The sequence below is a fragment of the Jaculus jaculus genome, chromosome 2, assembly GCF_020740685.1.
Source record: "Jaculus jaculus isolate mJacJac1 chromosome 2, mJacJac1.mat.Y.cur, whole genome shotgun sequence".
In the NCBI taxonomy this organism is placed as follows: domain Eukaryota; kingdom Metazoa; phylum Chordata; class Mammalia; order Rodentia; family Dipodidae; genus Jaculus; species Jaculus jaculus.
This window is the reverse complement of record NC_059103.1, coordinates 5,576,473-5,593,109: the sequence shown is the minus strand read 5'-3', so window position 1 is coordinate 5,593,109 and position 16,637 is coordinate 5,576,473. Positions and strand designations below refer to the sequence as shown.

At 51.7% G+C, this 16,637-nt stretch overlaps 1 protein-coding gene across 1 annotated transcript in view; it reads right to left on the bottom strand.

The window, feature by feature from the left end:
* Positions 1 to 1,447: 1,447 nt before the first annotated feature.
* Positions 1,448 to 16,637, bottom strand: part of Lmtk2 (lemur tyrosine kinase 2) — an 87,306-nt gene continuing 72,116 nt past the window's right edge. Inside the window, exons 11-14 of the mRNA XM_045142803.1 lie at positions 11,981 to 14,915; positions 7,489 to 7,621; positions 7,013 to 7,255; positions 1,448 to 4,795 (exon numbers count right to left, since the gene is read on the bottom strand). Of these exons, the coding sequence (XP_044998738.1) occupies positions 4,767 to 4,795; positions 7,013 to 7,255; positions 7,489 to 7,621; positions 11,981 to 14,915 (3,340 nt within the window). The 3' untranslated portion in view covers positions 1,448 to 4,766. The remainder of the gene's footprint in view (positions 4,796 to 7,012; positions 7,256 to 7,488; positions 7,622 to 11,980; positions 14,916 to 16,637) is intronic.

The window sequence follows — 16,637 nt, the reverse complement described above, 5'->3', positions numbered from 1 at the left end:
ACACTTGGCTTAAGACACCCAGAAATGTATCCTAACTCTGGCTGGGGGTGCCCCCACCCCTGTTTGGCGCAGAGAGGCATGCTCACAGGGCATGACACACGCGGGGGCAGTATTAGAACCACAAATGACCTGGGTGGACACAGAGACGCTCACAGGTCAGAGCCCTACAGTTGCCAAGACTCTACAGCAGCAGCAGCCCCCCCCCCCCCGCCCGTGCCACCACGTGAATGGCACCCCCTCTGCCTGTGGGGTGGGCGCCACCACCACCTAGGTTTTACCCCAGCCGCCACTTGGTCCCTCCGGTGAGTCCCCTCCCAGCCCCCCACCCCCTCCCCGGTTACCTGGCGATCCGCGGCCGCACGCGCCGAGGCTGCCCACGGGGGACAAGGACACGTCGCTTTAGCCGCCCCGGGCGGGGCCGCGGGAGCATGACCGCGAGCTTGCTGGGCGGAGCCGGCGGGGCCACGCCCCTCGCCCCGGGGGACCGCGCCCGCCCGAGGCCCCTCCCGGCCCGCACCTGCGCCCGCGAGCCCGGCCCAGCGCATCGCGGCGACGCTCGGAGGACCCGAGTGACTGGGGAGGGAGTGTCACCGTCAGCCGGGAGACAGGACACGAGCTCAAAACGTCACTGCCGCCAATGTGCCTCAATTTTCCCGCGTTATATATACAATGTCTCAACAACTCCCCCCCCCCCCCCCAGAGATAGGGTCTAGCTGGGATTAAAGGCATGCACCACCACACCTGGCCTTCACTTGTTTTTTTGAGTCAGGGTTTCATGCTATAGTGCAGGCTGGCCTTGAACCCTGGCTATGCTCTGGGAGCTGAGCAGGCTAACAGGTGTGAGCCACCAGCATGCTCAGCTAACAGTAGCATCTGGTTTCAGGGCTGAGGGCAAGGACTCCTGTGCTGAGTTGTCCTGTAGCTGGCAAACCTGGCCCCCACAGGGTCACACTGCCCTCTGGAGTCTGAATACAGACGCACAGGTCTCTCTATCTTGCTGAGGTCACACCCGCGACCCTCACCACCACTGGGACTTCAGTAACGGACCAGGAGGGCAGGCCATGGGGAGGCCCCACATCCTGTAGAAAGGCTATTTTTAAGATAGGGCCTTACACTGTAGCCCAGGCTAGCCATACGCTCACAGCAATCCTTTGCCTCCACTTTTGAGTGTGGGGCTCACAGGTGTGCGCCTAAAGGCCAGATCTGCACTGAGGTTCGGTTTCTCAAAGGAGCTTGGTGAGGCTGGGCCAAACAAGCAGCTCAGATATCAAGCCTTGCCTGATTCTCAGCAGGGACAGAGGCTGTGATCACAGGCAATGCAGACTCTGAGAGAACTCTCTAGAGAACACGTTTCTGTCTTCAGGATCACCGGCGATTCAGAGACGCACAGCACCAGGCCAACACCCCCCCCACACACAAGAGAAAAAACACAGAATAAATACAGCAACCGTTTATAAATATATAACTATATTTATTTTGAATATTAAATAGTTTTTAAATTACAAGCAATTTATTGAATCACACTATGCATCAATATACAGTAAAAATCTTACAATTTAAAAATGTACACAATTTAAACTGAAAGTTCATTAACTGTTCATATTGCCGTGAGCCTCTTCCGCCTCTGAAGAACCACCTGGGAGGAGGGAGAGCTGGGGAGCAGAGGGGACGAAACAGCGCACACACACCAGTGCCAGTACGAAGGCCCGGCTTTGCCTGTGGCAAGCTTCAGCCCTCTGAGCTGATGCAATACTGTCAACACAACTTTGACAACTTACTTATATGCTAAGTCGTGACTGGCCCAACCCCATCTCTAATTAAGAATATTGAGGTTGGAGTCTGAAGGAACCGTGTCTGCTCATTCTGACTTGGAGGTGACTTCTGGAAACCCAACTTAAGGAGCATGACACCTCAATGCTCAGGTGATGGGCCAAAGAGGAGAAAAGGAGCCGCCCGACCCCTCCGCCACCTTCTGGGACAGACACGCAATAGCTCACGAATGCTACAAATACTCTATAGAAATATGGAGAAAGGAAGAGGCTCTGAAAGGCAGTTTATGGCAGCGAGACTTTTATACAAACCCTTTCCTTAGATAAACCCATCTCCATACAAAACAGCCGGCCTGTACATTTAAAAATAGCAAGGGTATTCTTTTCAGTTTCACCCTTAAGATGAGGCCTCTGACCCAGACGTGGGGTCCGAGTCTCAGGACTGGTGGGGGCTGGGCAGTATCTTTACGTTCCTCCTTATGGCTTATGACAGGGTCATTTGACAACACCAATCAGCATCTAGCTAGGGAGGAGATGAAGGTCTGCATTAGAGGACTTAAGAACACACGACCCCAGTAAAGTCAGGCCACGGCCGGGCAGGCCAGGGACAGGCACCACAAGAGGCTAGAACACACCACAGAGATCTCCCCGAGTCAGCCACAGAAGCCACTGACTTTATTTCATGGCATAAATTATTACAACAAATGCATTTGGAACACCCAGTACTGGTAACCAACCTATCAATAATAATAAAAAAAACCTTAATTGGACAAAAAACACATGCTAACATTTCAAAAATGGGCTGAACTTTTTAATCTACTTAAATTTCTTTGTATTGCTTGAGATTTTAAAAGAATGTGTTGACTCACGTGTTTATCAGAAATATAAAATCTTCCCTTCCATGCAGTGCCACAGTAATCTCTACCCACCCCACCCTACCTCAATGTGTCAGACTTAAATAAAAATGGGAACTATGTTGTCAAAGTCTCCTAACATGTTGAAGAATGCACAGCCCCAAAATATTATTAAAGATATCCTGGGCTGACTGCATAAGGAGGATACACACACACATGCACACACACGTTATGTGTGTGTGCATATATATATATATGTATATATATATATATATGTATATGTATATATAGTCTATGGATCTGCTTGACTTTTAGTCTTAAATCTGCACTCCTTAGGCCTATAATTTGAGGGAACTAATACAATCATTTCTCATTTCTCTCAGCTAAGATTGGTAGCTAGAGGTAAAAAATTAAAAAGAAAAAAACACTAGAAGCCTCCACAGTAAAATTGAGGATTATGACTCTTTTGGCAAAATCACTTTCAAATGCCCTGTTTTTAATGCACATGTCACAAGACTCAGTGCTTTCCGCATGGCTCAGGAGCGCTCTCAGTCTGCAGCAAGCGGAGAATAAAGGAACTCTCTTCACTCTGAATTTTCTTGCTTTGGAAAGTTATTGCTCAGTGTAAGAATCCGTGGAGTGAATCAGAGATGAGAATGAAGGTCGTAATCTCCTACGTAAACTCTAGCCAACACCCCCATCTGCACGGTGCACAAAGGTCCACAGTCCTCCCCCACTGACATCACGTGGCCCCAGCTGTGGCCCGGAGACTCACCCCAGTGCCATGCCGGGGTCTGGAAAGCAGGTGAGCACCGGATAGCATGTGGGGTGAGAGGAGCTGGTGTGAGGGGAGCCACCCCAGCAGGCACAGCGCTCACTTGGCATGGCCTTGCCAAGGTTTACTAGCCACCAACACTTCCTTATGTCAGAGGGGGACTTGAGGAGGATAGGGTGAGGTCAGCTTTGTGCTGGGGACAGCAGATTCCTGCCAGTGACTTGCTGCTGCTGTACTGGAGATGCCTGGTCCCTTGCGGGGCAGAGGAGAACTCAGTGCTTAATGCAGACGAGCGGCCCGTGGCCGCGACGACCACCCAGGACAAGCAGACAATGATGGGCTGCGGGCTCTGCTGTCCTCCCGGCAGCTGCAGAGGGCAGCGCGTCTCCTGGTGACCTGCAGTGGCTCCCAGGGGAAGACCTACCTACAGAAGTGTCTAAAGAACTTCTCAGCAACATCTGAAGAGAACAAACCGCCCTGCACCCAGAGCCCTGTGTGGGGATGCATGTACCTCAGGGTCCCTGCCTTCTTCAGACAAGAAGAGTCACAGCCTTCGTGGAAGGACGTGGGGTGGCAGCCATGCTCTGCCTGTGACAGGCCTCACTGCCACACCAGAACATGGACCATAGGCTGCAACTGGGAGCTGAGTGTGGGTACATCTCCAACTAGACTTTGCCCAAAGGGGCTAAAAAGTGGGGGGCAGGGTGGGCTGTAAGACCCACCTTCTAGGAGACAAAATGTGTTTGATTTGAACAATGACACAGAGCAGTATTTTTGGACTCATCAAAAACACTGGCAGCCAGGCTGAGTATCCTCACACACGCCTGCTTCCCAAGTCTGAAGATGGCCGAGCTCTCCAAACAGCGGCCTCATTCCAGCACCGTGCCGAGAGCAAACGAGGGAACAGCAACCTGCTCGACCCGCTGCTTTCCTTGAATATCTCACTCTGTACATCGGGGCTCTTAGAACACATCCACAATGCAGTCACAAGAGCGGTTAGAGGGTCTTTAAAGACAGTAGATATGGCTCACTTGTGACCATTCTCCTGGCACCTCCCGTGGTACCAGTGCCCAGGCTGGAGGCCCAGGCGTGATGGGGAGGACACCCATGCAGAAGGCCACACCTTGGGATGCACTTCTCCTTGCGCTCCTGTGGAAGCAGCGTGGCGGCACGGCCACCTTGACCGCCCAGCCAGCCCAGCGCGCCTGTGTGTGCTGCAGAGGGAAGCAAGCTGCTTGCGGCGGCCAGGATCCCCATCACCTGAGCCTTCTTGCGGTGTCATGTCAGCCAACATGGAGTCCGTGCACGTCTCGGCTCTGCTGATGCGCAGGACCAGTACTCCAGGCAGGAGGCTGTGTCCGAGGTCGCCTAGTCCTTTTCCCCATCCTCGCTGCTGCCTGTTACACCGAGAGGAAGCAAGGTAGCAAAGTGGGTTTTGAGGATGACCACCCCAGGTGACACCCATGTGGAGGCCATCTGAGCAGCACGGCAGGGGAAGGAGCCACAGCTGGTGTCCGCCGCCCTTGCCTGTGCTCCCGGCTCCCGTTGTCCCTCGCCCCGCTGCGCACACACAGCTGCTCAGCTCCCACGGTGGCTCTGTGGCCACACTCAGGGCAGAGGAGCAAATCAGCGCCAGCGTCACATCTGCCCTTGCTAGGAGCTTGTGAGGCACAGGTGAAAACTATGCAAACAAACGAAAGCCTTTACACTCCACATTTATTATTTGACCTGGAGACTTCAAACAGAAAATGTTCCTATTACCAACTATCTTTCCATCTGGGTATGGGAAAGGGGCCCATATGTTCAGGTATTGCACTACAGGTCGGCCTCTGCTGGGAGGTCCCAGCCCCCTTCTGGTATCGCACAGTGACCAAGACTTAATGGCAAAATCAACACTGCCAGGGAAGAGCCAGAATTCCCCGGGCTCAGGCCCAAACCACAGGTCAAGTGTCCCTGGGAGCAGGCACCCTCTGAACGGGAACAAGGGGAACCCAAGGAGGGATGCTAACAGCAAAGTGGGAGAGGAGGAGCAAAGATGGATGAGAAACCTTGGGAATTGCCAAAAGTCCCCCAGCAGGCTAGCAGTGACATGTAATAAGCCTTTGAAGGAACCCCTAAAAGTGGGGGATGCGTGGCCCTTTAAGATAGTGAAAATTTATACTAGGCACAGCCTGTAAGCCCAGCAATCCAGAAGGCTGAAGCAGCAAGATGAGAAGTTCAAGGCCAGCCTTGTTTACAGAGTGAGTTCAAGGTCAGCTTGAATAGCTTAACAAGACCTTCTCTAAAAAAAGAGGGTGTGTGGGGGGGCCCATAGCTCAGTGGTAGAGAGCTTGCTTAGCATATGTGAAACTCTGAGTTCAAACCCCAGTAAACAAATACACACACACAACAACAAGCTGGGCTGGAGAGAGGCTTAGCAGTTGGGGCTCTTGCCTGTGAAGCCTAAGGACTCAGGTTTGTTTCCCAGGATCCACATAAGCCAGATGCACGAGGTGGCTCATGCTTCTGGAGTCTGTTTGCAGTGGCTGGAGGCTCTGGCATGGCCATTCTCTCTCTACCTGCCTCTTCCCCCCTCTCTTAAATATTTTTTTAAGAAACAATATTCCTTTTTAATATCTTATTTTTATTTATTTGAGAAAGAAAGAGGGAGAGAGAGACAAAGACAGAGGGAGAGAGAGGGGGAGAGAGAGAGAGACAGACACACAGATATAAAGAGAATGGGCACGCCAGCCACTGCAAACAAGCTCCAGATGCATCCACCTTGTGCATCTGGCTTACATGGGCCCTGGGGAATCAAACCAAGGCCCTTTGCTTTGCAGGCAAGCACCTTAACTGCTAAGCTATCTCTCCAGCCCAAGTTAAAAAAAAAAAAAATGCTGGGTTCTTTTTTTTTTGTTTTTTTTTTTTCCGAAGTAGGGTCTCACTCGAGCTCAGGCTGACCTGGAATTCACTCTGTAGTCCCAGGGTGGCCTTGAACTCATGGCGATCCTCCTACCTCTGCCTCCTGAGTGCTGTGATTAAAGGCGTGTGCCACCACGCCTGGCTCTAGTTGTTTTGTTTTTTTTTTGACATTGGGTCTCGTTCTAGCCTAAGGTGACCAGGAATTCACTATGTAGTCTCAGGGTGGCCTTGAATGCTCAGTGATCCTCCTATCTCTGCCTTCAGAGTGCTGGGATTAAAGGCGTGTGCCACCATGTCTGGCTTTTTTTTTAAATGTATGTGTGTGTTGTGTGTGTGTGTGTGTACGTGCGCGTGTGCAGGTATATGGAGGTCAAAGGACAACCTTTGGTGTCATTCCTCAGCAACACTTTTCTAAGCATCTCTAATTGGCCAGGAACTCACCAATGAGGCTAAAACTGGCTGGCCAAAAAGCCTGTTTCACCACCCCAGTGCTGGGATTACAGATCCCTATCACCATGTCTAGCGTTTTTCCTGTAGGTACTGGGGACTGAACTCAGGTCCTCATGCTTAGGAGATAAGCACTTGACTGAGTTAGCCATCTTCTCAGCCCTCTGAGGGTTTTATGAGGACAGATGTACACCATGCCTGAGTCCAGCAGGGACGACGACGCAGGCTGAACCCTGGCCCTCGGCCCTGCACACACACGGTCTTACCTCCTTGCTCCATGTCTGAGTCGGTGAGATGTGTGAGAGAGAAGCTGGCGATGTTGGCAGGGGAAATGGAGAACCGGGAGCAGGGCGATGGGTGCGGCCAGCTCTGCTCGGCGCTCCGGGCTGGCGGCGGGGGAGAGAAGTATTTGGAGGAGTGAAGAGGAGGTTTGGAACCCAGCAGGCTGCTGGTTGTCTTCGACATGAAAGGGCCTGGGGAGAAGTCATCATCCCACTCAAAGCCGCCACCTGCAAACAGAACAGCGCCCGTTATCACTTCGTGATAAGGAGAGGGAACCCCAGGCACAGGTGTGCTTGGCACACTGACAGACACTGCTGACAGGTGGCAGGGCCACGACACAGGGAGCCTGTTAACTGAGCGGCCACCTACAACAAGCAGCCAAGGTCCTTCCAAAAACACTAGCAGGGTCTGACGGTCTACCTTCCCACTTCCTTCTCAAGTAGTTAGCACAGCCAGATACCTTCCTCATCCGTGGAACTTTCAGAATTCATGCCCCTGCCCAGGTAAGGTGAGACCGAGGGCGGTGCTAGGCTGCTGGGCCCGGGGTCACGTGCTTCTCCTCCACAGTGGCCCAGCTCTTTGGTTGGAGTCTCCTAAAAAAGCCAAACATATTCTGGTCGGCATGGTCCTGGGAGATAGGAGTGCAATTCTACCCCAGGCTGACCAGTACATTGGGTTATCAACTCTGAGGTATAAAAATGTTGTAACTATAATAAACTTTTATTTATATGCAAGCAGAGAGAGACAGGGTGGGGGGGATGAAAATGAGAATGAATGGGCAAGCCAGGACCTTTAGCCACTGCAAACGAGCTCCAGATGCATGCGCCACTTTGTGCATCTGGCTCTATGTGGGTCCTGGGGTACTGAACCCCAGTAGTTAGGCTTTGCAGGTAAGCACTTTAGCTGCTGAGCCATCTCTGTAGCCCTTGTACTTTATTTTTTTGAGACAGGTCTCATTATGTAGCTAGCACAGGTGGCTTTATACTTACATGTAGCTCAGGCTAGCCTCAATCTCTCCATCCCCTTGCCTGAGCCACCTGAGTGACAGGATCACAGACATGTGCCACCACACATGGCAAGGTATGCCTCTTGAGGGCAGAGCAGGTTCTGCTCGGGGTGGGCTGGCATGTGGCCCTGCCCAGAGGCCTCTGACAAGGAAATGCAGCAGGGAGTTTGGCAGCAGGGGGACAGTGAGCCCAGAATTCAAAGCATTCATGTGTCACAGTTCCCTCTGACGTGATGTGGTCTGGCCTGAAATACAGAGGTCAGAGGTCGCGCTAAAGGAGGGAAGGCAAGGGAAGCTTGAGAGGAGGACGAAGGCTCTTCTCTTTGCCCGTCTTCTCTGTCACTCCAGCCCTGCAATCCTGGACAACTCATGCCTACAGTTCTGAGGAGAGCTAAGCTTCCTCTGCAGAGGTGGGAAGTGAGCCCCCAATGAGGAGCACCAACTTTTTTTTTAATAACTTTTTTTGTTTATTTTTATTCATTTGAGAGTGACAGAGAGAGAAAAAGGGAGGGAGGGAGGGAGGGAGAGAATGGGTGCGCCAGGGCTTCCAGCCACTGCAAATGAACTTCAGATGCGTGCGCCCCCTTGTGCATCTGGCTAACGTGGGTCCTGGGGAATTGAGCTTTGAACCGGGGTCCTTAGGTTTTCATAGGCAAGCGCTTAACCACTAAGCCATCTCTCCAGCCCAAGGAGCACCAGTGTTTTAAAGGCTCATTGTATCACTGCTCAAGAAAGTGGTGCACAAGATCTGGGGCACCAGGGCCATCTTGCCAGGAGGAGCCGCTGGGCCTGCCCTGAGCTGACCCTGCACAATGTGCCACACTGGTAAGCACTGAACTCACAGCTGGGACTGGAAGAATGTCCCCAGGCCTCAGTTTGGCCATTTTGTGCAACTCTCGACCCAACTTGAAAGGGGAACTAACACTGAAACCACAACCCACAGGGGCTGGTTGAAGCTTGTGGCTTGCACCCAGCTGGGGAAGGCTTCAGAGACAGAGTGTCCACATTCTCTCCTGAACCTGAATCGCACACTGACAGGAAAAATGCAGACTTACCTCGCCTGCAGAGACAGGAAGACCTCAACTCACAGAGTTGACAACATGTCAGTGCCAAGAGGACACGAGAAGTAGTCACCTTAAAAACAGGGTATAAAGGGCTTGGGGGCTAGGGAGGAGGCCAAGCAGTTAAGGTGCTTGCTGGAGAAGCCTAAGGACCCACATTCAAGTCTGCAGTCCCCACATGAGCCAGGTGTACAAGTGGTGCATGCGTCTGGAGTTTGTTTGCAGTGATGAGAGGCCATTCTCTAATGTACCCACACATATATATTTTTGGTTTTCTGAGGCAGGGTCTCACTCTGGCCCAGGCTGACCTGGAATTCACTATGTAGTCTCAGGGTGGCCTCGAACTCACGGCGATCCTCCTACCTCTGCCTCCTGAGTGCTGGGATTAAAGGTGTGCGCCACCAAGGCCGGCAAATAAGTGCTTGATAGGGGAGGGCTAGAGAGATGGCTCAGTGGTTAAAGGCACTTGCTTGCAAAGCCTACCAGCTCAGGCTCAATTTTCTAATACCCTCGGTAAAGCCGGCAGGCATGTTCACAGCAGCAAGAGACACTGACCTTCACATACACTGGAAAATAATTTTAAAAGAAATAGATTTTTTTTTCTTTAAAAGTAATGAGGAAGCTGGGAGCTGACTCGGTGGTTAAGAGCACGTGTTGAACCAGCATGAGGACCTGAGTGGAGCCCGAGCACCTGCGCAAAAAGAAAGTGCTGGGGCTGAGGTAGAGGTCAACGGTGGAGGGTGAGCCTGGCACACACGAAGCCTCGAGTTTCATCATCCCTAGCAGTGACAAACAAACAAAAAAACCTGGGGAGATAGCTCAGAAACTAAAGACGTGTGCTTGCAAACCCTGCCAGCCCAGGTTCAATTCCCAAGACGGGCAAAAGTGGCACAGGCCTGCTATTCAGGCAAGAGGCCCTGGAACACTCATTCCCCATACCACCCGGCAAAGGTACAAATATTTTTTTAAAAAATAGAAAAGAAGCCAGGCATGGTGGCACACACCTTTAATCCCAGCACTTAGGAGGCAGAGGTAGGAGGATCGCCATGAGTTCAAGACCACCCTGAGGCTACACAGTGAATTCCAGGTCAGCTTGGACTAGAGTGAGACCCTACTTTGAAAAACTAAAAATAAGTAAAATAAAACATAGAATTAAAAAACCTCACTGGCCCAATCCTGAGTGTGAGGTGCTGTCTACCATTTCAGACAGGTTAACAGGTTCTCTCATTGGCCTTGAGCTTACCCATTAGGATTTAAATGATATGCTCTCCGACCACACTGAATATGACTGCTAGTGAATACCATGAACACACAAGATCTCAACTTGGAGATTAGCCAACACACATGTAAGTCATCCATAAGTCAGACGGAGTCTTAAGTATTCAGAGGCAAATCTACAGCACGTGACACTATCATTAGAAAAGACAGAGGCTTCAGTCCAAAGCCTTTACCTTAACAATCCAGGTAAGCAGAAATCAACGGAACTGGAAAGAGAAAACCTGTCATGAGAGTAAAAGGAATTCTGTGGAAAGCTCTCTCCAGAAGTTGCATGAGGAGGAAACACTTCCCATGAATATTGAGGTCAGCACTACCTGATAACAAAGCCAAAGACAGGACCAGACCCAACACCAACCCAACCACGTCAACAAACAACACTACAGCCTGGCATTCTGCCCTGTCCTGATCCCTCCTCTCTTGGAGGAGGAAACAGAGACCTCCTCATACAAAGTCTGGCTGGAGACAGACCACAGCCTCTGGACCACAACCATGGGCTGAGATTCCAGGGTTAGGATGAGCCCTGGAAACTGTATGTTCTCTCTCTCTTTTAACTATTCGCCCTTTGCCCTTTGCTGTAGTTCAAATGTAAGGGAGTTAATTATTTTATTTCTTATTTACTTGTTTATTGTGGTGCTAGGGATTGAGCCTAGGGTTTTATATCAGGCAAGTGCTCTACTGCTGAGCTATGCTCCTAGCTTTGAAAACGACCTCAAGAACAAGTGAACAATCACAGAGGACCATGCAACAGAAAGGAAGACACAGCCCAAGGGAGGAGGTACAGAAGGGCCAAGGAGGCCTCCACTGTCGCCACAAGGTGAAGGCAAGCAAAGCCAAGAACTATCAGTGTAAGTGCCGGGGATCCTGCGCCTTCGGGAATTAGTGGGGGCCATTTTCAGGCCCTACGACTAAGCGTGATATAATCCAACTGATCCAAGAAGCAAATTCAGGTTATGGGGTGTGCTGGGTATACATCTGCGATGCCAGCACCCAGGAGGCCAAGGTATGAACACCAGCAATTCAAAGCTACTTGGGAGCTTCATGGAGCCCCTCTGAACAAGCCAAGGGCTAGGGACAGATCTCTGGTAGAAAAGCACTTGCCACATATGCCCAGGGGCTGATACAAAGGAAATTTAAGGTCTAAAAGGTCAATAAACAAAGAACATTTGCCCTCCCCTGAAAAAAAGAAAAGATTGCCAGTTATAAGCTGTTCCACTTTTCAAGAGGCCAGTCTGTGTACCGAGCAGAGAACACAAGCGGCCACGAGGCCAGGGCAGGTGCAGGGGCAGAGCTATAGCCTGCCCTACTGCCCATGCCTCGCACCCTCCAAATGTGCCCTGTAGGCTGCTGGCTAGCACCCAAGTGCTGGGTGTTACTCCCATCCATCTGACTGTAAAGCTCTGGTCAGCTAATGTCAGTGGACGTCCCGGGGCAGCTGTGGCTCCTGTGAACGGATGATCCTTGGAGCTATCTATCACCAACTCCCAACTGCTTTGCACTGTCACAATCTGCTGCCTCCAAGTGGCAGTTAAGACCCAGACCATACTGAGCTTCACGAGACATTTGGAGTTAGACACACAGACAGACCAGGTCATCTAGAGGCAGGCTACCTGGTCAAACAGGTAAACAGTGACATCATCAAAAAACGTCACTGCTTTCCTCTCCTTCTTGTAGCCGTCAGGCCGCTGGTCGACGGCCATGGCTGCGGGAGGCTTCAGTAAGCTCCGCAGCTGCCTGCCGTCGTCCTTGCTGAGGATGATGGGCACAGGGTGCTCGGTGTCATCTTCTGACTCGGAGCTGAGGCTGTGCAGGTTGAAGGCCCGCAGGTCCTCGTCGGAGTCGTCACTGTTCTCGTCTTCCTCGTCCGCATCCACCCCGTCCTCCGAGAGGTCCAGCATCCCAGACACTGCGAGCTTGCCCAGGTATTTCCCTTCAATATCTGGCTCCTTCAACTTGGGGCCCTCAGAGTGACAGGGCTTACCCACCGTGGCATTTGTGTATGCGAGGAGCTCATTGGTATTGGTCCCTGCGGAGGCAAGGGTACAGGGGCGATCTTCCAGCACCTCCAAGTCATCACCGCTGCTAAGTTCTGAGTTCATCACACTGAACGGGCTGCAGGCCTCGTAGTCCACAGGGCACGTGTGTGTGGAGACGTCCGGGGGTGTGGGCTGCTGCATTCCCTTTAATTCTACAGGACTGGGATTCTGCACAGCTGACAGACAACTCTGACCTGGCTGGCTCTTCTGGGTTTGCAGGCAGCTGTCTTTGGCACCAGAGCTTTTCTCTGGGATGACTGGCTCAGGCAGGGAATGGTCCTCTGCCAACACCATGGCTGGGGCAGAGGTTCCTGGGCCCTCCTCAGTCTTCTTCTCCGGCTCGGAGTCATTATCTGAGAAATAGGCGGAGTCCCGGTAGGAGCCCTGGGAGCCAGGTGCAAAGGTCTGCGGGGGCCCTTCTGCAGCCCTGTGCCCATCGCCGGCATCTGAGATGACAATGACTGGGTTGGGTGGCAAACTGCTCGGACCACTGTCCCCGGCTGCAGCCAAGTCCAAGTCTGCAGTGGCCTCGGGGGCAGGGTGCAGGGTCCATTCAGGGGACTCCAGGTTCTCAGTTTCATAGCCACTGTCTGCTGGCTTATCAGGGGGCAGGAGTTTCTGCGGGGTGTGGGAGCCAAGGGACTCTAATAATGCCTCGTGAACATCCACTGAATCCAGTGAGTCTGGGGTCTCCACAGACTGCTCCGAGGCAGGGAAGGGTGTAGACAAGCTGTCTTCTAAGAGGCTGTCTTGGCTAGTGGAGTCTGAAGAGAGAGCAGACGTCAAGCCTGTGTCTTTTGTGGCATCCTTATAACTGAGCTGATTTAAAGTCTCCACAGCTTCCAAGCTTTTCTCTGGCACACTGTCACCGTGAATGTCCTCTGAAAGTGGCTGATGCTGTAACTCCTGCCTTAAGTCTGGAAGAATGCTCTGTGCACTACCCCGAGTTGTGAGCCCATCACCGAGAGTGGGGTCCTTTTCAATTACATTCAAGGTCCCCTTGCTTTGGCAAGTGGAGTCCAGGGGCCCATTGTCTCCACCGAGGGTTTTGGCATTGGGAGAGGGAATTTCAACTGGGGCAGTCACAGAATCTGGTACTGGGTTTGGGGAGACTCTGTCCTCAGAGATACTGACATCCCAACATGGGGATTTGGTTTCTCCTAGCCTCAGAAGTGAGTCTGAGGGACTGTTAGGAGTTTCTTCTGCTGTGACTGAGGTAGGAGGTACCTGCACTGCTGGGGACACCTGTGATGACACGCTCCAAGCACCATTCCTGGGCGGAACATCGGCCTCTTCACCTCTGGTGCACATGTTCTCCTGTGGCAAAGGGGAACTTGATGTATGGTCGGCGAAATGAAGCTCAGTTTCTACAGAGCCCCCACAGAGCGTGTCTGGCAGAGCTTCGGCAAAGCCAGCATTCTTGAGTTCTGTCTGGAGGTGGTCTATATGCTCCTTGCTAGACAATGAGCCTTTCAGTAAGTTTTTCTCTTGGAGAAATAAAAAGTTTTCTGATAATTCTTGAATGTTCAGTGGATCAAAGTGGTCTTGAGGCAAAAGGCCCTCTGGTAAGTACAAAGGGTCATGGTCAAAAGACTTGTGGGGCTTTTCTTTGTCAGGGTGAGAGACTTGGTGGTCATCCAGGCTGGGACTCAAGGTGGTTGGCTTAAAGTCAGACTGCACTCCATTAAGTTCCATGAGGTCGAATATTTTCTGGTGACTGGGCAAGCCATCTCCTTTGTCGAGGTCACTGAATATATTGTTGAAAGGGCTCTGTGGGCCACTGGCAACACGCAAGTCCTCCACGGAGCCAGGATCTTTGGGGTCTGTGTTGCTGTGGAAGAAATCCTCGTCTGTACTGGATTCCTCAAGCTCAACATTCTTGAGGGCTGCAGACTTAGGGGTCTCGGCTGCCACCCTCTCTGGCTCATCCATCTCGGTCGTGAGCAGGGCAGGTGGATAGTCCAGCTCCGGGGTGCTGCCACTCTTCTCTTCCAGTTGGATGTAGTAGTCACTGCCAACAGACAGGTTGTGGGCATCAAACACAGGAACCACCCCTGGGGCCCTGAGGGGGGCTTCCTGGCTGCTGTCATCTTGCTTTCCAGGCCCAGGGTCTGAAAGCGAGTTCTCAAACACCTCCACAGGGAAGAACATGCTAGAGTACGGTAAGGCTTCATCTGGGCGGCCCTGGTCACGCTCGTCAAAATGGTCATGCTTGGCGGCCTCCCAGACATATTCAAAGCTCAGTCCCTGGCTTGTCTCAGTGACCGTGAGGACCTCCTCCATTTCCCGTCCAAGCCGATCCCTAGCAAAGTGGTCGAGGATAGGGAACGCTGCATTACTTGAAGCATCTCTGCTGCTGGTGTTTGGCTTGAGAGCACTCCACTGCTGCTCAAAATCCACCTCCGAGTCCCGCTGGCTCTGCATCCGTAGGTAGGTCAGCAGTCTGTGCACGTCCTCGGCTGCTGGCCTCTTGTCCGGTGACAGCCAACAGAACTGTAAAACTTCATACCTGTGGGGTATGTGAGAAGTGGTTAATGGAACAGTGATGTACTATTTTAAAGTAAGAAAAAAAGACTTTTCCCCAAAGCCAATTCAACCCCTTCCCCACACCATAATCCTTGCTGGCCATGGTGATTCAAGAGGAAATGAGTAATTCTGTGTTTTGGGACATTTCACAGCATCTGACTGTGATTTGCCAGACTATTTGTTCTTCTGCTGTCTGTGCCATAACTTGGCTGCTGACCTTTGCTTTTGATATATATATATATATTTTTTGCCAGTGCTGGGGACGGCACCAAGGGTCTTGTGCATGTGGGCAAGCACCCGACCACTGAGCCTTACTCCAGCCCTATCTTATACTGTTTGATTTGCTCACTTTGCCAGGTGAAGATTCAAGTGCTTTATGGATAAAGCGATCTCTGTGCACAAGACTTCATGCAGATAAGGGAACTGCGCACAAGGCTTCATGCCCATAAGGGAGCTGCACACACGGCTGCGCGTCCATAAGGGAGCTGAAGGAGGACAAGAGCTGGCTCTTCAAAGGGCTGACAATGGCCAACATCTTAAGCTGCAGCTATAAGCAGAAGGGAAGACAAGACAACTTCACAATATTACGTTTACAGAGAACAAATGACACTGTTCTGAGTTAACAGTTCTAACAACCTGGGGAGCCAAGGACCACCATAAGCCCAGGGAGTCAACCTCCGGAATGCCGCCAGCTATCGACAGTGCTGTCTGACGGGAAGGGAGCCTGACCCTAATGGGAATGAAGCAAAACCTGGTCCAAAGACTTTCATCAAAAGTAAACTACAGGGCTAGAGATGGCTCAGTGGTTAAGACTCTTGCCTACAGGACCCATGCGAAGCCGGATGCAAAGGGGTGCATGCATCTGCAGTTCGTCTGCAGTAGCTGCAGGCCCTAGTGTCCCTATTCTCTCTCCCCCCACTGCTTGCAATCAATCAATCAATCAATAAATAAATAAATAAAATAAAAAAGTAAGCTACAAACCTGGACCGCATCCTCAAGCATAACCACCCAAGTTTGATCCCTAAAACCCACGTAAAAACCCCTGCACGTAGCGTTTCCTTGTGAGCTCAGTGCTTAGAAGGCAGTGAGAGGTACCTCTGGGGGGGCTGGTGGCCAGACCAGCCTAACTGACGAGGTTCAGGGCAATGAGAGACCCTGGCTCACAAAAGGCAGGTAGTGCCACAGGAATGGCATGGAAGCTGTTCTCTGGCCTCCACATACACACATGTGGGCCAGCACACACATGCCAGGTGTGTTGGTGCACACCTTTAATCCCAGCACTGGGAAGGCGGGGATAGAACGAGGCCACCCTGAGACTACACAGTGAATTCCAGGTCAGCCTGAGCTACAATGAGACCCTGCCTCAAAACAACAACAACAAAAATGCACACACATATACACAAAGTAAATTTCAGCTGGGTATGGTTGGCTCAGGCTTATAATCCCAGAACTGGGGAGGCTGAGGCAAGAGAATTGGCACAAAATTGAAGTCTAGCCTGGGCTACTAGTAAATTCCAGGCCAGCCCAGGCTAGAGAGCAAGACTGTCTCAAAAGTACAAATTAGGCCAGGCATGGTGGTGTACACCTTTAATCCAAGCACCTGGGAGGCAGAGGTAGGAGGGTCACTGTGAGTTCAATGCCAGCCTGGGCTAGAATTAGACCCTCCCTCCAAAAACCAAAACCAAACAAACAAAAAAAAGGTACA